The sequence below is a fragment of the Solanum stenotomum genome, chromosome 7 (assembly GCF_019186545.1).
Source record: "Solanum stenotomum isolate F172 chromosome 7, ASM1918654v1, whole genome shotgun sequence".
Lineage (NCBI taxonomy): Eukaryota > Viridiplantae > Streptophyta > Magnoliopsida > Solanales > Solanaceae > Solanum > Solanum stenotomum.
The window spans coordinates 55826250-55844278 of NC_064288.1; the positions used below are offsets into that span (position 1 = coordinate 55826250).

The 18029-nt window shown below is 33.8% G+C and overlaps 3 protein-coding genes across 3 annotated transcripts; all 3 read left to right on the forward strand.

Moving 5' to 3' along the window:
* The first annotated feature begins 1370 nt into the window (after positions 1-1370).
* Positions 1371-6309, forward strand: LOC125871584 (beta-glucuronosyltransferase GlcAT14C). The gene is made up of 4 exons (XM_049552212.1): positions 1371-2073; positions 4046-4121; positions 4237-4352; positions 5746-6309. Exons 1-4 carry the CDS (start codon positions 1545-1547, stop codon positions 6258-6260), a joined length of 1236 nt encoding a protein of 411 aa, XP_049408169.1. The 5' UTR covers positions 1371-1544; the 3' UTR covers positions 6261-6309.
* A 333-nt stretch (positions 6310-6642) lies between these two features.
* LOC125870066 (transcription factor-like protein DPA) lies at positions 6643-13390 on the forward strand. The gene is made up of 11 exons (XM_049550431.1): positions 6643-6650; positions 7118-7159; positions 8206-8352; positions 8459-8526; positions 8643-8686; positions 9292-9357; positions 9439-9579; positions 9942-10010; positions 10134-10232; positions 11570-11640; positions 12953-13390. The coding sequence occupies exons 1-11, from the start codon at positions 6643-6645 to the stop codon at positions 13101-13103; spliced, it is 906 nt and encodes a 301-aa protein (XP_049406388.1). The 3' UTR covers positions 13104-13390.
* A 2193-nt stretch (positions 13391-15583) lies between these two features.
* Positions 15584-17778, forward strand: LOC125871682 (dof zinc finger protein DOF2.4). The gene is made up of 3 exons (XM_049552326.1): positions 15584-15811; positions 15993-16279; positions 16416-17778. The coding sequence occupies exons 1-3, from the start codon at positions 15761-15763 to the stop codon at positions 17278-17280; spliced, it is 1203 nt and encodes a 400-aa protein (XP_049408283.1). The 5' UTR covers positions 15584-15760; the 3' UTR covers positions 17281-17778.
* The last annotated feature ends 251 nt before the right edge of the window (positions 17779-18029 follow it).

Consider the following 18029-nt stretch of genomic DNA (forward strand, 5'->3'; position numbering starts at 1 on the left):
TTATTCCACCTTTTACCCTGCATAACTTATACATAGATTCTCTCATAAGTTATGTTGCTATTAATTATGTAGGACTACAAAAAACACAACCAAACACCATATAAAATTAATACATGAATAATTTTTATATAATATTTAGAATTCTACCAACCAAACATGGTATACGTTATGTTGACTTTTCCACCTAATACAAAATTTCTACCAAACATGGTAAAAGTAATGCAACTTTTTATAAATGGATAAAATGCAACTTATATCGTAACCAAACGTCCCCTTAGTTTATACTCCCTCCGTTCCTTTTTAGTTGTCCACTTTAGAAATGACACACAGATTAAGGCAACAATGATTAGCACAGTGAAGTTACAATTTTACCCTTATGACAACTTTTCACTTCAAAATTACAACCACTTATTTGAATTCAAGTGAAATAAATTGGAGGGAAACAACATATACTTTTACAATTTTCAAGAAGTGTAAATAAGGGTATAATAGGAAAAAATTTGTTGTCCTTTCTTGATTTGTCAAAATGGACAACTAAATAGGGACAACTAAAAAAGGAAATATGGACAAGTAAATAGGGACGGAGGGAGTACTAATACTAGGTTGCATATTTGTTACTCCCTCCGTTTCACAAAGAATGACCTGGTTTGACTTGGCACGGAGTTTAAGTAAATAAAGAAGACTTTTGAATCTTGTGGTCCTAAATTAAAGTTATGTCAAATGTACAAAATTGCCCTTAATCTTGTGGTCTTAAATATGTCACATGGAAAACAAAAAGTAAAATATAACCAAAAAAGGAAAGAGGTCATTCTTTTTAAAACTGACTAAAAAGGAAAGGAGGTCATTCTTTGTGAAACGGAGGGAGTAGTATTTTAAGAATATAGTTATGTTATTTATGTAACTATTTATGTCGGTATGATATTCGATATTTCGATATGTTATTTCTAAATACCAAATATCGTATCAAATACCAAATACCAAAAAAAATTAAACTGTATATCATATACCACACCAAATACCATAATATCAAAACTATTACATTAAAATATTTGATATAAATTATTTTAATAGAAACAAAATGATAAATTATTCATTGAATTTTTAAAATTAAATTATCTCAAATAGTATTGTGGACAAGTAAAATTATCGGTATGGTACTCCCTCCGTCCAACAATAGTTATCCACTATACTAATTTAAATATCCAATTATACTTGTCTACTTTATGAAATCAAGTATGGTTGGACAGAGATAATATTAAAATGATAAATTTACTATATCAATTATTATTCTATATCAAATCAAAATTTAACAAGTAAATCTGAACGAGATTTTTTTCCTTTACTAATAAAAACCTGGAAGACATTGGTGACAGACAACATGTCAATTTCTTCCCCTCTGAGCAAAATCCCAGTCACTATCCAACCTCCATCTTTAACCTGCATTTTCCCCCTTCAAATTCTTCAATTCTAAGCTAAACACAAATCCCCAACAGTAACACAGAATCAAGAACCCAAAAAATAACTTTTTTTCATCAAAAGAATCAATGAAAAGAGCTCACATTAGATTCATTCATCAGAAAAAATGGTCAACACTCATTATTGTATTCACAATCTTTGCTGTTATACTCCTTCTTGCACTTATTTTAACCAACCCCACTTCCTCATTTAAGCCTAAATCATCAACCCCACATTCAAAATCAGTTCTTTTTGATGAAATCTTGCCTGAGTTGCCTCGATTAGCTTACTTGATTTCGGGTACTAAAAATGATGGAGTAAAGATGAAAAGGCTGCTTCAGGCAGTATATCATCCGAGGAATTATTATCTGTTGCATCTTGATTTGGAGAGTTTGGATAGTGAGAGATTGGAGTTGGCTAAGTATGTTAAGTCGGAATTTGTGTTTAGGGATTTTGGGAATGTTAAGGTTGTGGGAAAATCAGATCTGGTTACTTATAAAGGGCCTACTATGTTGGCTTCTATGTTACATTCCATTGCTATTCTGTTGAAGCTGCCTAAGAGTTGGGATTGGTTTATTAATCTTAGTGCCTCTGATTATCCCCTTATGACTCAAGATGGTTAGTACTCTGATTCTTCCTGTTGTTTACTTTGAAAGGATGTAACTTGTTTGAAAAAGTATATTTGGTGCAGCTTCTGCTTTTCGAGGACATGACCTTAGATAAGTGGTTATGAAGGTCGCGGATTAGGATAAAAGGTTATTAGGTAGTTGAACTTTGTCTAAGGTTAGTAGGTAGTTGAACGTTGTCTCATTTCCTAGCGCGATAGGATTGGTGGTAGTTTGGTGCATTGTACCTATTTCCTTGCTTATAGCAGTAGACAGTACTAGTAGCATTTTTCTTGTAGTTGCCTGTGTTATGACTTTTGTTACTCCTTGTTATTTACTATGCTTCAATTATCATATTAGTTGGTTATTGTCATTGCTCCTGTTTTGAATGCTATGTTATATTTTTCCTATTATTTGCTATGTCTGATTTATATATGTATTTTTCTTTTAGCTGCTCTAATGTTTGTTACTTAAGCCGAGTGTCTTCTAAAAAAGCCTCTCTACCTCCGAGGTAGGGGTAAGGTCTTGCGTACACTCTACATCCGCAGACCCTGCTTATTGGTCTACACTGGGTTTGTTTTTGTTGTTGTTGGTTTGAAATGTGTATATTTGTACTAAGTCTGCACTAATTGTCATGAAGGAGCAGTTAATGGAGTGATACTTTGTTCCTACTGACTGAAAATATTGAATCTATCCTAATGATACTGATTTGATTCAAATGCTGCTCCTCAGAAGGGTGCGCACACGAAATTTTAAATTGATTGGCTCACCCTACTTTGTTGTTTGGACTTGATAGGAAGTGTAGTTTCTATAAATGGTGGATGTTAGGAGTAAGGAGAAGTTAAGTGGCTGGAAAATAGATTGCTTAAGTTTGATTGAGTTCATACTCTATTCCCTTTGTTTTCTTTATAAGAATAATAATCGGAGGGTGTAATTTGTTTTGAAGTGCACCAACTGTTCTTGGCTAAAATTGTATATATTGGTGAAAGTGTTTGAAGTATGTACATTTATGCTAAGTCCTTATTGACATGACAGAGTAGTGGATGTAGTTATATCTGAGTTCGCCCTGATGATAATGAATTTTGATCCAAATACTGCTCCTCAGCAGGACTCTCAAAATTTTAATTTGATTGGCTCAGCCTAGTTATGTTATTTGGAGTTGATATGAAGTTGCTAGGCTATACTGGGTGAATGCAGGACTAAGGAGAAATTAAGTGGCTGGGATATATCACGCTTAAGTTTGATTGAATTAAGACTCTATTTTTAGCTAGAAGTTGTTTTATGGTACATAGGAAAGGCGGGTAATATTATTAATTTAGTTAATTTCTTGAATGTTTGCACTTTTTAATTGGAAGGTTTTAAAGAATCTATATCACATGCTTATATAGTTTTCTTCAGTTGATTATACCTAATATGTTACAGTTAAGGAGAATCCTATTGTCACCACAGTGAAGTCATTGAAAGAAATTTAGTTTATTTGCTAATACAGGTGATTGTATTTTCTGCTAAAGCTTTGTAATCTTGAAGTTCTTGTCCAAGTATGGTGTATGTAAGGAACATTATACAGTCGACAAGATTAAATGAGTTCAGTAGTTATTATATGTGTATGTTCTCTGTAACCTTAGAAATACATTGTTTTTATCAAATAAACGCAAAAGCATCATGTGTTACTTCTACTTAAATGGTTAAATGCTAGGTCTTATCATTTTCAATGAATTTAAATCTGTTCTATTTCGCCTCGAGTATTTAGTAAAGAAAACAAAAGACCACTAGCATTCTATCAGTTTTTCATCTGGTCATTCTATTTCTTTCCCAGGTTTATTATTGCTATCATTTTCCAGCTTCTTTGTTAGTCTTAGCCAAAGATGATCACTGCTTATTGTTTTCTTTTGATATGGTCAATTTTTTAGCAATTTCCAGCTTCCAGTTATCGACATTTGTTACAATTATCTGTATGCATCTAATCTCTTTTCTTTTTCTTTCAGATATACTCCACATTTTCTCATACTTGCCTAGGGATCTGAATTTTCTTGAGCACTCAAGTAATATTGGTTATAAAGAGTGAGCATACTATCACTTGACTCTGATTTCATAGGATCTCTCTTTCTGAGACAAACAGATCTTGTCTTTGATGACTGCTGTTGAGTAACTTTCCGTTACCTATTCTGTTTTCTAGGTTTTCAAGGGTGAGACCTATTATAATAGACCCTGGTTTATATCATCTGAAGAAATCTGGCGTGTTCTGGGCTAAGGAGAAAAGATCTGTGCCTGCTTCTTTCAAGGTGTTCATGGGTACCGCTCGAGATTTGCTTCCTTTTCTGGATACACGCATATTATATGCATGCATAAGTGTGTTCTACATTGTAGTGATTCATTTTATTTTTTTACTCCACCGATAGATAATTGATTTGTTTTTGGGAAGGAAACTGGGAATAAAATAGAGATCAGTAATCATTTATTCATAAGTTCTCTTAAGGTAGATAGCAGAATAAAAGGGTCCTAGCGATAAGTTTCTAATGAAGGATTGCAAATGAGAAAAATGCAGAGCTCTTAGGGCATGCTGCAAGCAGAATAACATGCTTCCTACTGGTATCTAGTGTTAAATTAACAGATGTTGGACAATGATTACTTTGACGTAACTTGGATAACAAACTTCTTCACCTTTTTACGGCAGTGAGGAGGGGGGGAAGAAGGGGTGTAGCAGCCTGAGTTAGGGGGTCGTGGGACTAGAGTTCCATCATCTTATTTGAGTAGCCTTTTTAAGTAGCCGTTTTTCATCTTCTGTTGTGATCCCATTACTTGTTACCTTCTAATGCAAAACCCATGTAGATGTCAGGATACACAAATTTGGACTCGGAGAGTATATAGCTTTCAAGATGATTTTCCAACAGTTTTCTCATAAATGCTGTATATAATCAAACTAGGAGTGAGTTTGCTGGATCAGGAATCTGCTTTCCTCTTGATGATTTTGTATCAAAATGAGATTCTTGATGCCTTCCAGATTCTGAGCAAAATAGTGTGGCTAAAAAAAAGTTGTGTAACATAGATGAGTTACGGCCGTTCTTTTGATGATTAATTGACACTTGTTTATGCTTTCCAACAATATATATATGTATATATATATATTAAGAAGAATNAATGATATTTTTGATGCCTTCCAGAATCTGAGCAAAATAGTGTGGCAACAAAAAGTTGTGTAACATAGATGAGTTACGGCTGTTCTTTTGATGATTAATTGACACTTGTTTATGCTTTCCAACAGTATATATATGTATATATATATATTAAGAAGAATATATATTAGGTAGAATATGTGTTGAGTCCCACATCGGTGGGATGGGGAGAAATTGGTCTCTTGACAGAGTCTTGAGCAATCCTCACCTCTTGAACTAGCTTTCGGGCTTGAGTTAGGTCTAAGGTCCATAGCATGACACTCGAGCCAGACCCCAAGATGTCCAGTACTAGGTGTGAGGAGGTGTTGAGTCCCACATCGGTGGGATGAGGAGAAATTGGTCTTTTTATATTGTCTTGGGAAATCCTCACCTCTTGAGCTTGCTTTTGGGTGTGCTAAGAGATACTACTACTACTCAAATAGTCGTATAGCTCAATGCTAAAACTGTTAGCTCCTTTTTTCGTAAAAAATTGTTTCCCTAATAGTCATTTGCTGTTTTGTTTTCACTTCCAGGGTCTGAATGGGTGATGCTCTCAAGGCCATTCCTTGAGTTTTGTATTTGGGGTTGGGACAATCTACCGCGCACTCTTCTGATGTACTTCACAAATTTCTTGTATTCTCTCGAGGGCTACTTCCACACCATTGTCTGCAATCACAAAGACTACCAGAACACGACAGTGAACCACGACTTACATTACATCAAATGGGACAATCCCCCAAGGCAGTATCCTATCAATTTAACACTCAAGCACTTTGAGGACATGATCCAGAGTGGTGTCCCCTTTGCTCGTACTTTTGCTACTGATGATCCAGTTCTTGATAAAATTGACCAGGAAATCTTAAGAAGGTCTCATGGCGTGTTTTCGCCAGGGGCTTGGTGTGTGGGAACTTCTTCTTTAGGTAAAGATCCTTGTATAGTTTATGGCAGTATAGATGCTGTCAAACCATCAGCAGGCTCAAGAAACCTAGAGAAACTTGTACTCAAGCTCCTTGATACTGAAAATTTCAGGTCAAGACAATGTAAATAAATTGTACACACTTTTTTATTCCTATTGAAAATATTTCTTCTCTTTTTCATATTCTTTTTGCCTCTTTGCTTTGTATAATTGTTTGGCATGATGAGAATCCTTTTGTTTGTTATTTAGTTATATAACAACATATATACCTAATGTGATCCATGAGTGGTTTGTGGAGGGCGGTGTATACGCAGATATTATTCCTATCTTGTAAAAGCTAAGAGATTGTTTTCAATAGACTGTTCAAGAGGTCCACCAAATGTTCGTATCAATAGGCTCACAATTACTCCATCTGCCACAACTCACAAGTTAAAAAATCTTCAAATTTATGTTACAATAACAACTTATTCAATGTAATCTTATAAATAGGGTTTGAGGAGGGTGATTGTATGCAATGTCACTGTTTGCGACCGACCTTCAGCTTATGTTTAGCATATCAAATTCATATAGAAAAAAAAACATATAAATAATAAATAAGTCACATTGAAATTAATAAAGAAAACACAGTAGCAATAACAACTAATATGATAATCGAAACAAAAGAAACAACATATTACAATAAATAAAAAAAATAAGATAGTAAAAGAGTCATATTAATTATAGTAATTAGTAAGTGATAAAAAAAACTAGACAACACTAAAATACCTGCTAACGTGCATATATATTCCGTAGAGTATATGTGAATCTCCTCTTCACATATCCAAACCATCTCAATATCGAACCGATTAACCGAGGGTCAAAACCGTAAAAGGCAGTAGAGAATGAAATAGCGGGAACACAAGCCTTTGACTTTAAGGTCGTGTTTAGTCAAACTGTCTGCTTTTTTTTTTCTGGTACTAATAATAATTGTCTTTTTTCGACCATTTTAGTGTTGTTACTGATTCTTGTCTTCAAGGACACTCAACTTTCAGGTTCTTCACTTTTTCTCCATTTTTATTTTTTTGGATAAATTATTCTAGGGTTTTTTTTGTTGTTTGAGATTGAAATTCAATTGTGAAATTTGGTACTTTTATATCTCAATTGCTTTGTTTTGTAAATTGTGTTAACAAAAAAGGGGAACTTTACTAAATTCAATTGCTTGTTGTTTAATTTGTAATTTCTGATTCTGTTACACAAATCGAGGTTGCATTTTGGATTTGTGAGTAGTAATGTAGAATTTTATGATGTAGTAACTGTTTCATAAGTTTTTTCAATCCTACTGTTTGATTAAATGGTAAAAAAACACACTTTTTTGCGAGTTTCACATCTAACTATTAGTTGTTTCCTTTTTTTTTTTTTTCTACTTGAACTATCACCGTAAAATACACCTTAAAACTATATAGGCAAACTACTAGTTGTTCGTTTTTTTTACCTGAACTATCACCGTCTAGTCAACTAGGTGTGTTTTAATACGTAGATGTGTATAGTTCTGGTAGAAAAAGGGAAAAACTGATAGTTGGGGTGTGAAACTCAAGGAAAAAATATGATAGTTCAGGTGTGCTTTTGACCGTTGTCTTTTTTTTTTTAATTAAGCTTAAACGTTTACGAGTTGAAAGTCATGTAGACGGTTCTTAGAGGGGGGAGTTTTATGATTGGTATGAAGAACGTCTCGAGATTCAAGCAATTGCGGATGATATAAGTAGTAAATACATGTTCCTTATTGTTTGTTGATAGTTATGCTTACTTGTTCTTTTAGTACAAGTAGCTACTGAGTTTGCTATGAATCTTTACTGTTGTCCAACCGTTATTGAGGCTTTTGCTTCGTATCTTCTTGTTTACTATTGCAAAGAATTGTACTACTGAGTTGTTCTAGTCGACCTATGAAAGCATCATCGGTCATTGACTGTACTGCATCAATCCCAAACAAGTTGGGATCAATTATATTTATCCTTTGTATCCTTGTAAAGGAGTACGTGAATTAAATTGGTGTACTAACTCGTGGACGCCATATTTTTTTTTTCCTTTTTTTTCCCACAAGGAAATTTGCTTGTATGATGGATGGCAAAATCTCTGCAAGCACTATTCAAGGATTCAATCGGAGATGTTCCGAGGGAAAAAGTTCATTCCGAGCTACAACAGATTATGATAACAAAACTTTGCATGTTAACCAGCATGCTCAGACTAGGTGATTTAATTAACTGATGCTTTTCTTTCTCTTTTATTTTTCTATATGGTTATGAAGACCTATAAAAGGTTCTAATTCCTATATATTTTTCTGAAATTTTGTAAAGTGACACGGCAAAGCTGAAGAAAGGCTCAAAAATTGTCGGAGGAGGTCTAAGACAATACAGTATAATGGGTCGGTGATAATCTAAGGAATGCTTAATGTTCTATACATTATGGCCTTTTTTGTGTAATTCCTTTCGTTCTGGATAAAGATTTCGATTTTTTCATTTTTAACTTGTCAATTTGCAGTTTGTAAGAAGGTGGAAGATAAGGGACGAATCACATACAGTGAGGTAAGTTTGACCCTTATTCTGCTAGACTAAATGACCTATACACTTGAAAAAGAGTCTCGCGAAGGTAGACCTAGTAGATATCTATCCTATACATCATAAGTACTCACACCTTCTCGGTCTTCACAACATTTCTATCTTCACTTTGTTTACTAAGAATAACCTCCTAGTATCTCTATTCTGCTGCATATTTGCTACAGCCTATAAAGGATAAAATGACTGCTTGGATTATTGAACTTCAATTTATTGCTCGTTCAATGAAATGTTGCAATATTGAACATTATTCGTCATGCTTAAGAGAAAGCCCATATGAAAGATTACTTTTTTGGTAGAGAAATGGTGGTATTGAATCTTAAACTAGAAGAAAAACACTGTATCGCCATAGATATTTTAGGCGCTTACACAATTCATCCTTGCTAATGTGAAAACTTTCCTTTTCTCCTCTTGCTTAAATATTTCTTGACCGATGATTGGCAAAGCTTATAGTTTATTCTACATTGACATGCAGTTGAAAGTAAATTAGTGACACTTGTCTTGATTCTTGTTCTTCTTTCTTGATTTTCCTAGTATATGCATATGACATATAGATTATAATTCTTGTTATATAGGTTGCAGACGAAATCATAGCCGAGTTAATGACAATGGAAAACAGTTCCTCTGTTCCCCTTAATGAGGTTAAGTACAGATCTCAAGACGTCTATTCTTTCTTTCTCCGTCAACTATGATTTGAATAGAATGCTTTATAACCTTTCCAGTCAGATGAGAAGAATATACGTAGACGAGTATATGATTCGCTCAATGTCCTTATGGCCCTCGACGTTATCGAAAGAGATAGAAAGGAGATCCGCTGGAAGGGCCTTCCTAATTCAGATGCAAGGGACATGGATGAAACTAAGGTTAGCAGGTAGCATAAGATTTAAAAATTTATCGTCATTTCTTACTATCTTTTGTTGTATGCATAAGGCTTAGCTTAAGATTTAAAGTTTTATGATCGTATGCTGATGGAAATCTTGGACTGTTTGAAAGCGGTTGCTTTAGTTGCTAAGAGTGAAACAGTAATTGTGACAGATGCCTAAACTGCATTGATGAGCACAATGGCAGTTTAAAAGTATATATATAACTAATCCTAGATGTATAAGAATGCTTAATTCCTTGGCCTCATTGAGAAGCGGGCCTGCATTACAACTGATTCCCACATTTCTGTATAAACTCGCCGTGTCTTTAGATGATATTATATAACAATTCTGTACGTTTCCAGAAGGGGCATGCAGAGTTACTGGCGAAGATTGGGAAGAAAACTGCATATCTGAAAGACTTGGAAGAGCAAGTATGTTCGTCTACTCCTTTTGTACTAATGTCATAATCTCTTCAAATCAACATTGAAGAAACACTTCATACACCTAACTGAGTTGTTGCAATGATCTTTAACTTTCTGCAAATATTGGGAAAGCTTGCAAGTTTGCAAAATCTTAAGCTGCGGAATGAACAGTCGTGTAAATCTACAAATGGCCCTTCACAAGGATTCTCTTTGCCATTTATACTTGTTCAGGTATATAAGGTTTTAGTTTTTCCTCCGAAATTACTGCATCTACTTGTTTACATGGTAGACTCTTTGATTATACGATGATTAAAGTTAATGGTACTTAATTATATCTTTCACCCTCTAATTTACTACTTGTGTTATTGATATTGTACGATAAAGTCCTTTTTTTTTTGTCAAGCGGTGTAGGTTTATAATCAATTTTGACTCGTATCTTTTCATTTACTCTTTTGTATTAGTAGTGTTGTACGTTAATTCCCTTTAAGCCTTTGACAAACATTTTAGACTTGCAATCAATTTTATAATGTTATTGATTTTTGTTTTTCATACTGTTCATGAGAATGATTTTGTTCCCTATCTTTCCAATGATGTGTTATTATTTCCAGCTCTTTGGCTGAGCCACAAAGTTCACATAGAAATATGAAATAAATAATATTCTTATTAACTTCCAAAACACCTTCACAAGGTACGGGGACAAGGCAACACATACATCACCCTTCCCAGACCCCACTCATGGGATTATACCCAACTGGGTATGTTGTTGTTGTTGTTGTTGTATTTACTTCCCAAATAGTTTTGCGTAAAATGCATGTTGGTGTGGAATTTGCTACAAGCATGTAGAGTTATCACAGAAAGAATGAGTTAGAGTCCTGATTGGTGAGTGTTCGGAGTTGGAACCACCATTCGAACTTAGGATTTCCAAGACTGGAAGCACCCTACTTGTTTGACACATCACTTGCCGTTCACTCAGCTAGTTGTTTACTCCCTTCGTCCTAATTTATGTGTCACTGTTTGACTAAGCACGAAGTTTGAAAAAGAAGGGAAGACTTCTGAATTTTGAAATTTGTGGTCTAAATCAGTCCTTTAGGCATTGTGTGGCTATAAATCATTCCAGGGTAAACAAGGAATTAAGGTTAAGTTATATCTAATTATAGAAAAGTAATATTCTTTTCGGGACAAACTAAAAAGGAATGCGACTATGTTCATGGACTTTGGTATGGGCATGGGGGGTATGTATCAACGATCAGGTACAGGGCTTGTAAGTATCGTTATGGACATTTCCAGTGTGTAGCAAGCTGTTTTAGTATAACTTTTAAGGTTCTGTCCAAAATATTCACACCCACCTCATACAAATTTAACAAGGTTACCTCAAGACAAATGGATAGTCCACGTTCACCATAATTATTGGAAATATATGCAACTTTCTGTTAACTACTCTTGAACTTCTGAGATGTTTATGACTACATGCCTATAATTTGCAGAGTTTCCCTTTAACTTACCAAAGAATTTTGATACAGATAGTAACCTTTCTGACTTGTTTCTTATTTGCCAAAATACTGATATAGACTGCTTCCCATGCTACGGTTGAAGTTGAGATCTCGGAGGATATGCAGTTGGTTCACTTTGACTTCAACAGGTATGTGAACATCTTCAAAGGCCAACTGATATTATATCATTTGGCATGTGATTAAAATTTTGTATACAGTAAGAATTTGTTGTCATCCTCATAGGGCCGATAATAAATTCTCCCCACAAAAGAAAGCAGCTCTTTATCATGCAACCTGATTTTTGCATTGTTGTGCTAATTGGGTTAGAGTTGCAGAAAGGCGATTGATATCAGAAGATTAAGATACTTCGTAGGTTGCGTAGGGTAGATCTCGTGGGAGGGGTGGTAGATAGTAGTGAATCTTCACCTTCAATTTTAGTTTGAACTTTTCAATAGTAAAAAAAAAAAGGGGAGCCTGGTGCATAAAGCATCATGCTTAAGCAAGGTCTAGGGAAGGGTCGTACCCCAATGGATTAATGTAGACAACCTACCCTAGTGCAAGCATTAGTGGCTACTTCCACGACTCAAACCCGTGACCTATAGGTCACACGGAAACAGCTTTTTCCCGTTGCTCCAAGGCTTCCCAGCAGATTTTAACTTTTCAATATTTAGTCGATCCCTGCTGGTTGTGGAGGTCTATATTGGAACCTCAAAATCTTATGTCACATGGAAACCTATTGAAGATCATGTCCATGATCTTTGACGTTAAGTATAAATAGCAAGTTGGAATTTCAAAAACCTACCGAAGGAGGAGTTCAAATCTGCAGAAAGATGGTAATGAGAGGAGAAAGGGGATGAATCACATATGTTTCTCGGACTCTTCAAAAATGTCAACGAGTGCGTCTCAGAATCTCCGAAAGTAGTGTATTTTTGGAGAATCCGACACGGATGCTGCATCAAAAGTGAAGAGTTTGAGCAACTTAGTGAATCACCACAGCTTGACTATTTATGCAAAAAACCATGTATCCTCTTCCGTCCCAATTTAGGTATCCCATTTGGTTTGAATTTGATCAACAATGTAAGAGTTATATTTTATGATTTTAAATGAAAGTGTATCTAAAAATGAAGGTAATGTTGACTTCTTTTTGAAGAATTTAAACATTGTTTAGGAACTATTAGAACCATGAAATGTATGGAGAAGTGTTAATAGAGAGAATTATGGGACAATCCAAGACGAAAATAGTACCATTACATTCTTTTTCCTCAAGTCAAATCTTAGTTTCCCGACCATAAGTAGTTAGGATTTACATATCGTTATCATCATCATCATCATCGTGAAGAATAAAAAAATTTCTGTTCAATATTTCTGCATTATCTGTTGTAGAAATGCAGATTCAATTTACCAGCATTTTCTTTTTCGAGTTCTTTCTAAACATGACTTCTCTTGTTGATACTTTGGCAGCGTTCCTTTCTCTTTGCACGATGATGCTTATGTCCTAAAACTGATGCGCAACTATGAGCTCTTAGAGAGTGAAAGTGTATCTCGAACATCCTATACACACTCATCGTGTCATCGTGTAGCTAGTCCTGATGTCGCTTCAGGAGGCAGCTGATCATTTTACTGGAACTCTGGAACTGACATATCTCGAATGATACTTTGTCAATCGACGTAGAGACTCCAGAACTCGTCACGGAGTATTTGTACCTAACAGGATACATAGTCATACATGGCATTTACACAACTTATGTAGAAGTTAAAGAGCTGGTATTCATCTTTGTTGTATTTTGCAAACATCTAAATAGGCTGACACCATGCCTTTGTTAGTTTTCTGGAAAATGGTGGTATAAGATTTTGGTGAATAGAAATGTTCTTATTGTATCTTATGTTTTCTTTTGGGCACATCGACTGCTATTTAAATTTGTCAGTAAATTTTATTTAGACATTTGGATTATGGCTTGTTCCAATTGAGTAGCCTAAATACACTATAAGTGTTCTTATTAAACACTTTCAGCTCTTATTACTGGTCTTTAACGACAATAGCCTAATTGTCACTAAATATGTACTTTTTAAGGCAATTAACACTCTTGTACATGTCTCTAAATCCTATAGCGACATTAGATCCAATGATAATTAACTAATACCGGTAAAAGTTTTAGTTCTCTTTATTAAAATACATATTTATTGCCACTAAAAGTTGTGCTCTCAAGAAAATAAAAAAGTAAATACAAAATTCATAAGACAAGAACTGAATTTCTTTTTTTTTCTTTTTCTTTTTTTCTTAAAAGAAGTTTCTGAATTAATAGTGGTTTTTGTTTACCACACTGCTAAGTTGCTTAGCCCAAGAGACCTTTGAAAATTATAAAATGTGTTGTAACACTTAACTTATCACACTGTCTGATTCTTTTTCACCTTTTTAGAATGTGAAAGTGGGCTCCTTCTCTCTATTATATTCATTTTTTATTATCCAATATTGGTAGGTAAAGCCTATAATTTTAATTATTTATTAATTAAAATATACTGCCATGCACAGCAGTAAGGGGAGTAGGGGTGGGGGTAGAGGAAAGCACATTTGAGAATGTTTGCCTATAATAAGGACCTTTTCTTTAATTAATTAATTAATTCTTAATTTGGCTTTATTACTTTTATTAGTATTATTTTATATATCTTAAAAACTTACACTATGTTACTCATCTTGTATGTAATATAGTCTATGCATGTAGATGATTGAATTGTACAATTATTGTTACCTTATAGGTTACTGGTTCGAGCAGTACGCTCCTCGGTCCTATTTAGTGGCAGAGCTCATGTTATGAATGAAGATTAATGAATTACGTTTGTTAAAAAATTATACAGTATAAAAAAAAGATATATATATTATATTGTTGAATTCCTCGATAGAATTTTGTTAGAATGCTGACTTTGTCACTATCCTAAACCCTACTTTTTCAAAGAGCACTTTGTGATTTGTGTGTATATATTTGATGTTAATATTGTATTTGATGTCCTTAATTTGGATTAGAAATTAGTCAATTGACTAATACAGTAAAGTTATATAGCACTAGTATTATATAAGTACCTATTTATAGCTAGTTATTAATTGAGTACAAATTCATGCAAAAATAAATTGTAGTATTAATATCATGAATATATAAGTTAATAAAAACTAGAAATTAAAAGTGCATGTTATTTAACAAAAAATTATAAAGTGTTAGGGACACATTTAACTAAATCTCTCTACATATATATCTTGTTCCAAACATGTATCCCATAATAACACTACTTTACCCTGCATGCAACATGGTAGAATATGACAGCCACCACATTATATATAGGAGCGGAATCAGTCTTAAAGTTATGAGTTTTTAACATAATATAATAATTTTAATCCAAACTTTATATTTATATTCAATTTTTTATTTAATATATATAAATAATTCATCCAATATCTTGTAAGCCAACAAATAAAAATTGACTCAATACACATAAACTAAAAAAATCCAAACCCCCTCCCCCCTTCCCTTACCCCCTCTTTGTCTTAAAGCTACGAGTTCAACATAGTACAATAATTTTAATTCAAACTCTAAAACTATATTATAATTTTTATTTTATATATATAAATAATTCATCCAAATATCTCGTAAGCAAAACTAGAAAATCCAACCCCACCCCCTCTCAATATATAACAAAATTATCTCTGTGTGATCTATAGGTCATGGTTACCGTGAAAATAATTATTCATATTTGCATTAACATAGTCTATCTACATGACACCTCTTGGAATAATATAACCCTAATTTCCTAAACTTTGTTTACATAAAATATTTTGTGTATCAGACTGCCTCACTAACCAAAATGGGGTGGGTGGGTGGGTGGGTGGAGGGTTGCAACTCAACAAGTTTAATTTAATATAATAAGAAGCTTAAAGGTTAAGAAAGTAAAGATATTACTAGTACTACTACTACCACCCCTCTCTCGAACAACTAAAAAGTAACAAAAATACAAAAAATGGGACATAATAGTAAGAACAAACCATAGGTTATAATGTGTAGTAGTATATATATGCTACTAAAGCCTTTCACTTTATTTTGAGCTCCATTATTATTCTCATCAAAAATATTCCTCTCTACTTTCCTTTTATCTTTCTTCCTTTCCCTTTGCCAAAATTGAATACTACTACTACTGCACCTTCAAATTTTTTTTATGTGATTCTCCACTAACAAAAAACTTTATAAAAGAGAATTTTTATAGATCATATTCAAGAATTTTGCTATGAATTTTTCTTCAATTCCAGCTTATCTTGATCCAGCCAACTGGCAACAAGTATGTATTTAATTTTTTTTTATGCTTTTATCAAGTGTTTCTTTGGCAAAAAAGCATTAAAGATAATATTCCTCACTTTTTTTTGTAATTATTTTTAAAAATTCTTCCTTTTTTTCTCATCTTTAAATTTCTTGCATATACTTAGATATATAATTATTCTCATTTTTTTTTTTGTTTTCAGCAAAGTGGAAGTACTATCCAAAATCATCATCAACAACAACTTACATCTGCACCACCGCCGCCAGTACTACCACCTCCTCCAGTAGTAGTACCACTGCAGCCTCATGGCGGCGGTGGTGCAGGTTCTATTAGACCAGGCTCGATGGCTGATCGAGCCCGGATGGCTAACATACCTATGCCTGAAACAGCCTTAAAATGCCCTAGATGTGATTCAGCAAACACTAAGTTTTGTTACTTCAACAACTATAGTCTCTCACAACCTAGACACTTTTGCAAGGCTTGTAAAAGGTAATTTATTATTATTTATTATGAAGAAAAATACATGTATTAGCTAGACGAGCTAAAATATATTATTTTAGTTTTTATGAGAAAATGATTGATTGAGAGTACTTCTCCTCGATATTTTCCAAAATATTTCTAACAGGTATTGGACTAGAGGTGGCGCTTTGAGAAGTGTACCCGTGGGTGGAGGATGCAGGAGGAACAAAAGAAGCAATAACAACAACAAGAACAGTAACAACAACAATAACAATAATAATAGTTCTAAATCTCCGGCTTCTAGTACTAGTACTGATGGTCGTCAAGGTACTAACAACTCGGGTTCTTCAACTACAATTTCATCTCATAGTAACAGTTTTTCGGGTCCAGCATCAGCAACTAGTTTGTTAGGGCTTATGAGTCCTCAAAATCCGCCTCTTCGTTTCATGTCTCCTTTAGGTCAATTTAGTTCTGATCATCACCACCACCACCATTTTACTCCGAGTAACCATATGAACTTGAATTTTTCTACAAGTTCATGTGGTAACATATTAGGTGGGACCACTGAAGGCATGCTGGTTAATAACAACAATATGCTTGGTACTGGTGTTGGTGCTGGGGTTGGGGGTCATGTTGCTTCGCTTTTATCAAGTGGAAACCTTGAACATTGGAGGATGCAACAACAATTTCCTAATTTCTTAGGTGGATTTGATCCATCTAATACGCCTTCTTCTTACCCCTTTCAAGGGGGGGTGCACGAGGCAGTACAATACCTTGGTGGTGAGAGTACGAGTCAAATTAGTAGGCCAAAAATCTCAACCTCAATGCTAAATCAAATGGCTTCGGTGAAGATGGAAGACAACAACAACAATAGCAACAATAACAACAACAATAATAATCAAGATCAATCAGCTTTATCAAGGCAATTGTTGGGGATTCAAGGAAATAATGAAAATTGGAATACTAGTGCTAATGCTTGGAGTGATCTTTCAGCTAGTTTTAGCTCTTCTTCCCCTAGTAATGCCTTATAGTTATTGAAATTCGAGCCAAATCTTATACTATCTTCTTTTATCACTCAGCGGTCATTCAGAGGTCTTAGCTAGTAATCTGAATTGTCTCACTAGTCAATATGTTTTATCAGCAAAAGCATCTAGTGAACATGAAATTAACCCGGACAATGAGAACAAAAGAATATCAATCGATCATCTGAAAACCCTAGATTTGGTAGTTCTTTTTTTTTTTCCAAGTGTTTTATTTAGATTTATTTGTAGTTTGTATTGTAATGTGTTAGAACATGTTTGGAGTGAACTTTTTTTTGAGTTTTTTTTTTGGGTAGCTTTTGTGTAGACATGAAGGTCTAATTTTCAATGTAATTTGGTTCTAGGTGTTGGGCTGTAAAGATGATCATATGGCTAACATTTCTAATGGTATATCATCTTCATGTTTGAAATTTTATGGAGTTTTTGTATTTTCAATATTATGTGTATATTTCATATGGTGATATATTGTTTAATTTCTTCCTAATTCTCTCATTATTACTACAACATTTTCTTCTTGGATTTATTATTGCTTGGTTTAATCCAAGTTAATTTATCCTAATTATGAATATATTGATGAGGATTTAGATATTCATAAATGTTTATTATCTAGAAATGAATTAATGATCCATGATATGAAGCAATGTTGTTCAAATATATACATGATTAAAAAAGTCTCACTTGGTAATTGAATTTGGATTGAACTTAATTAAGAAATGGATGTTATGATTGACCAATTTGGA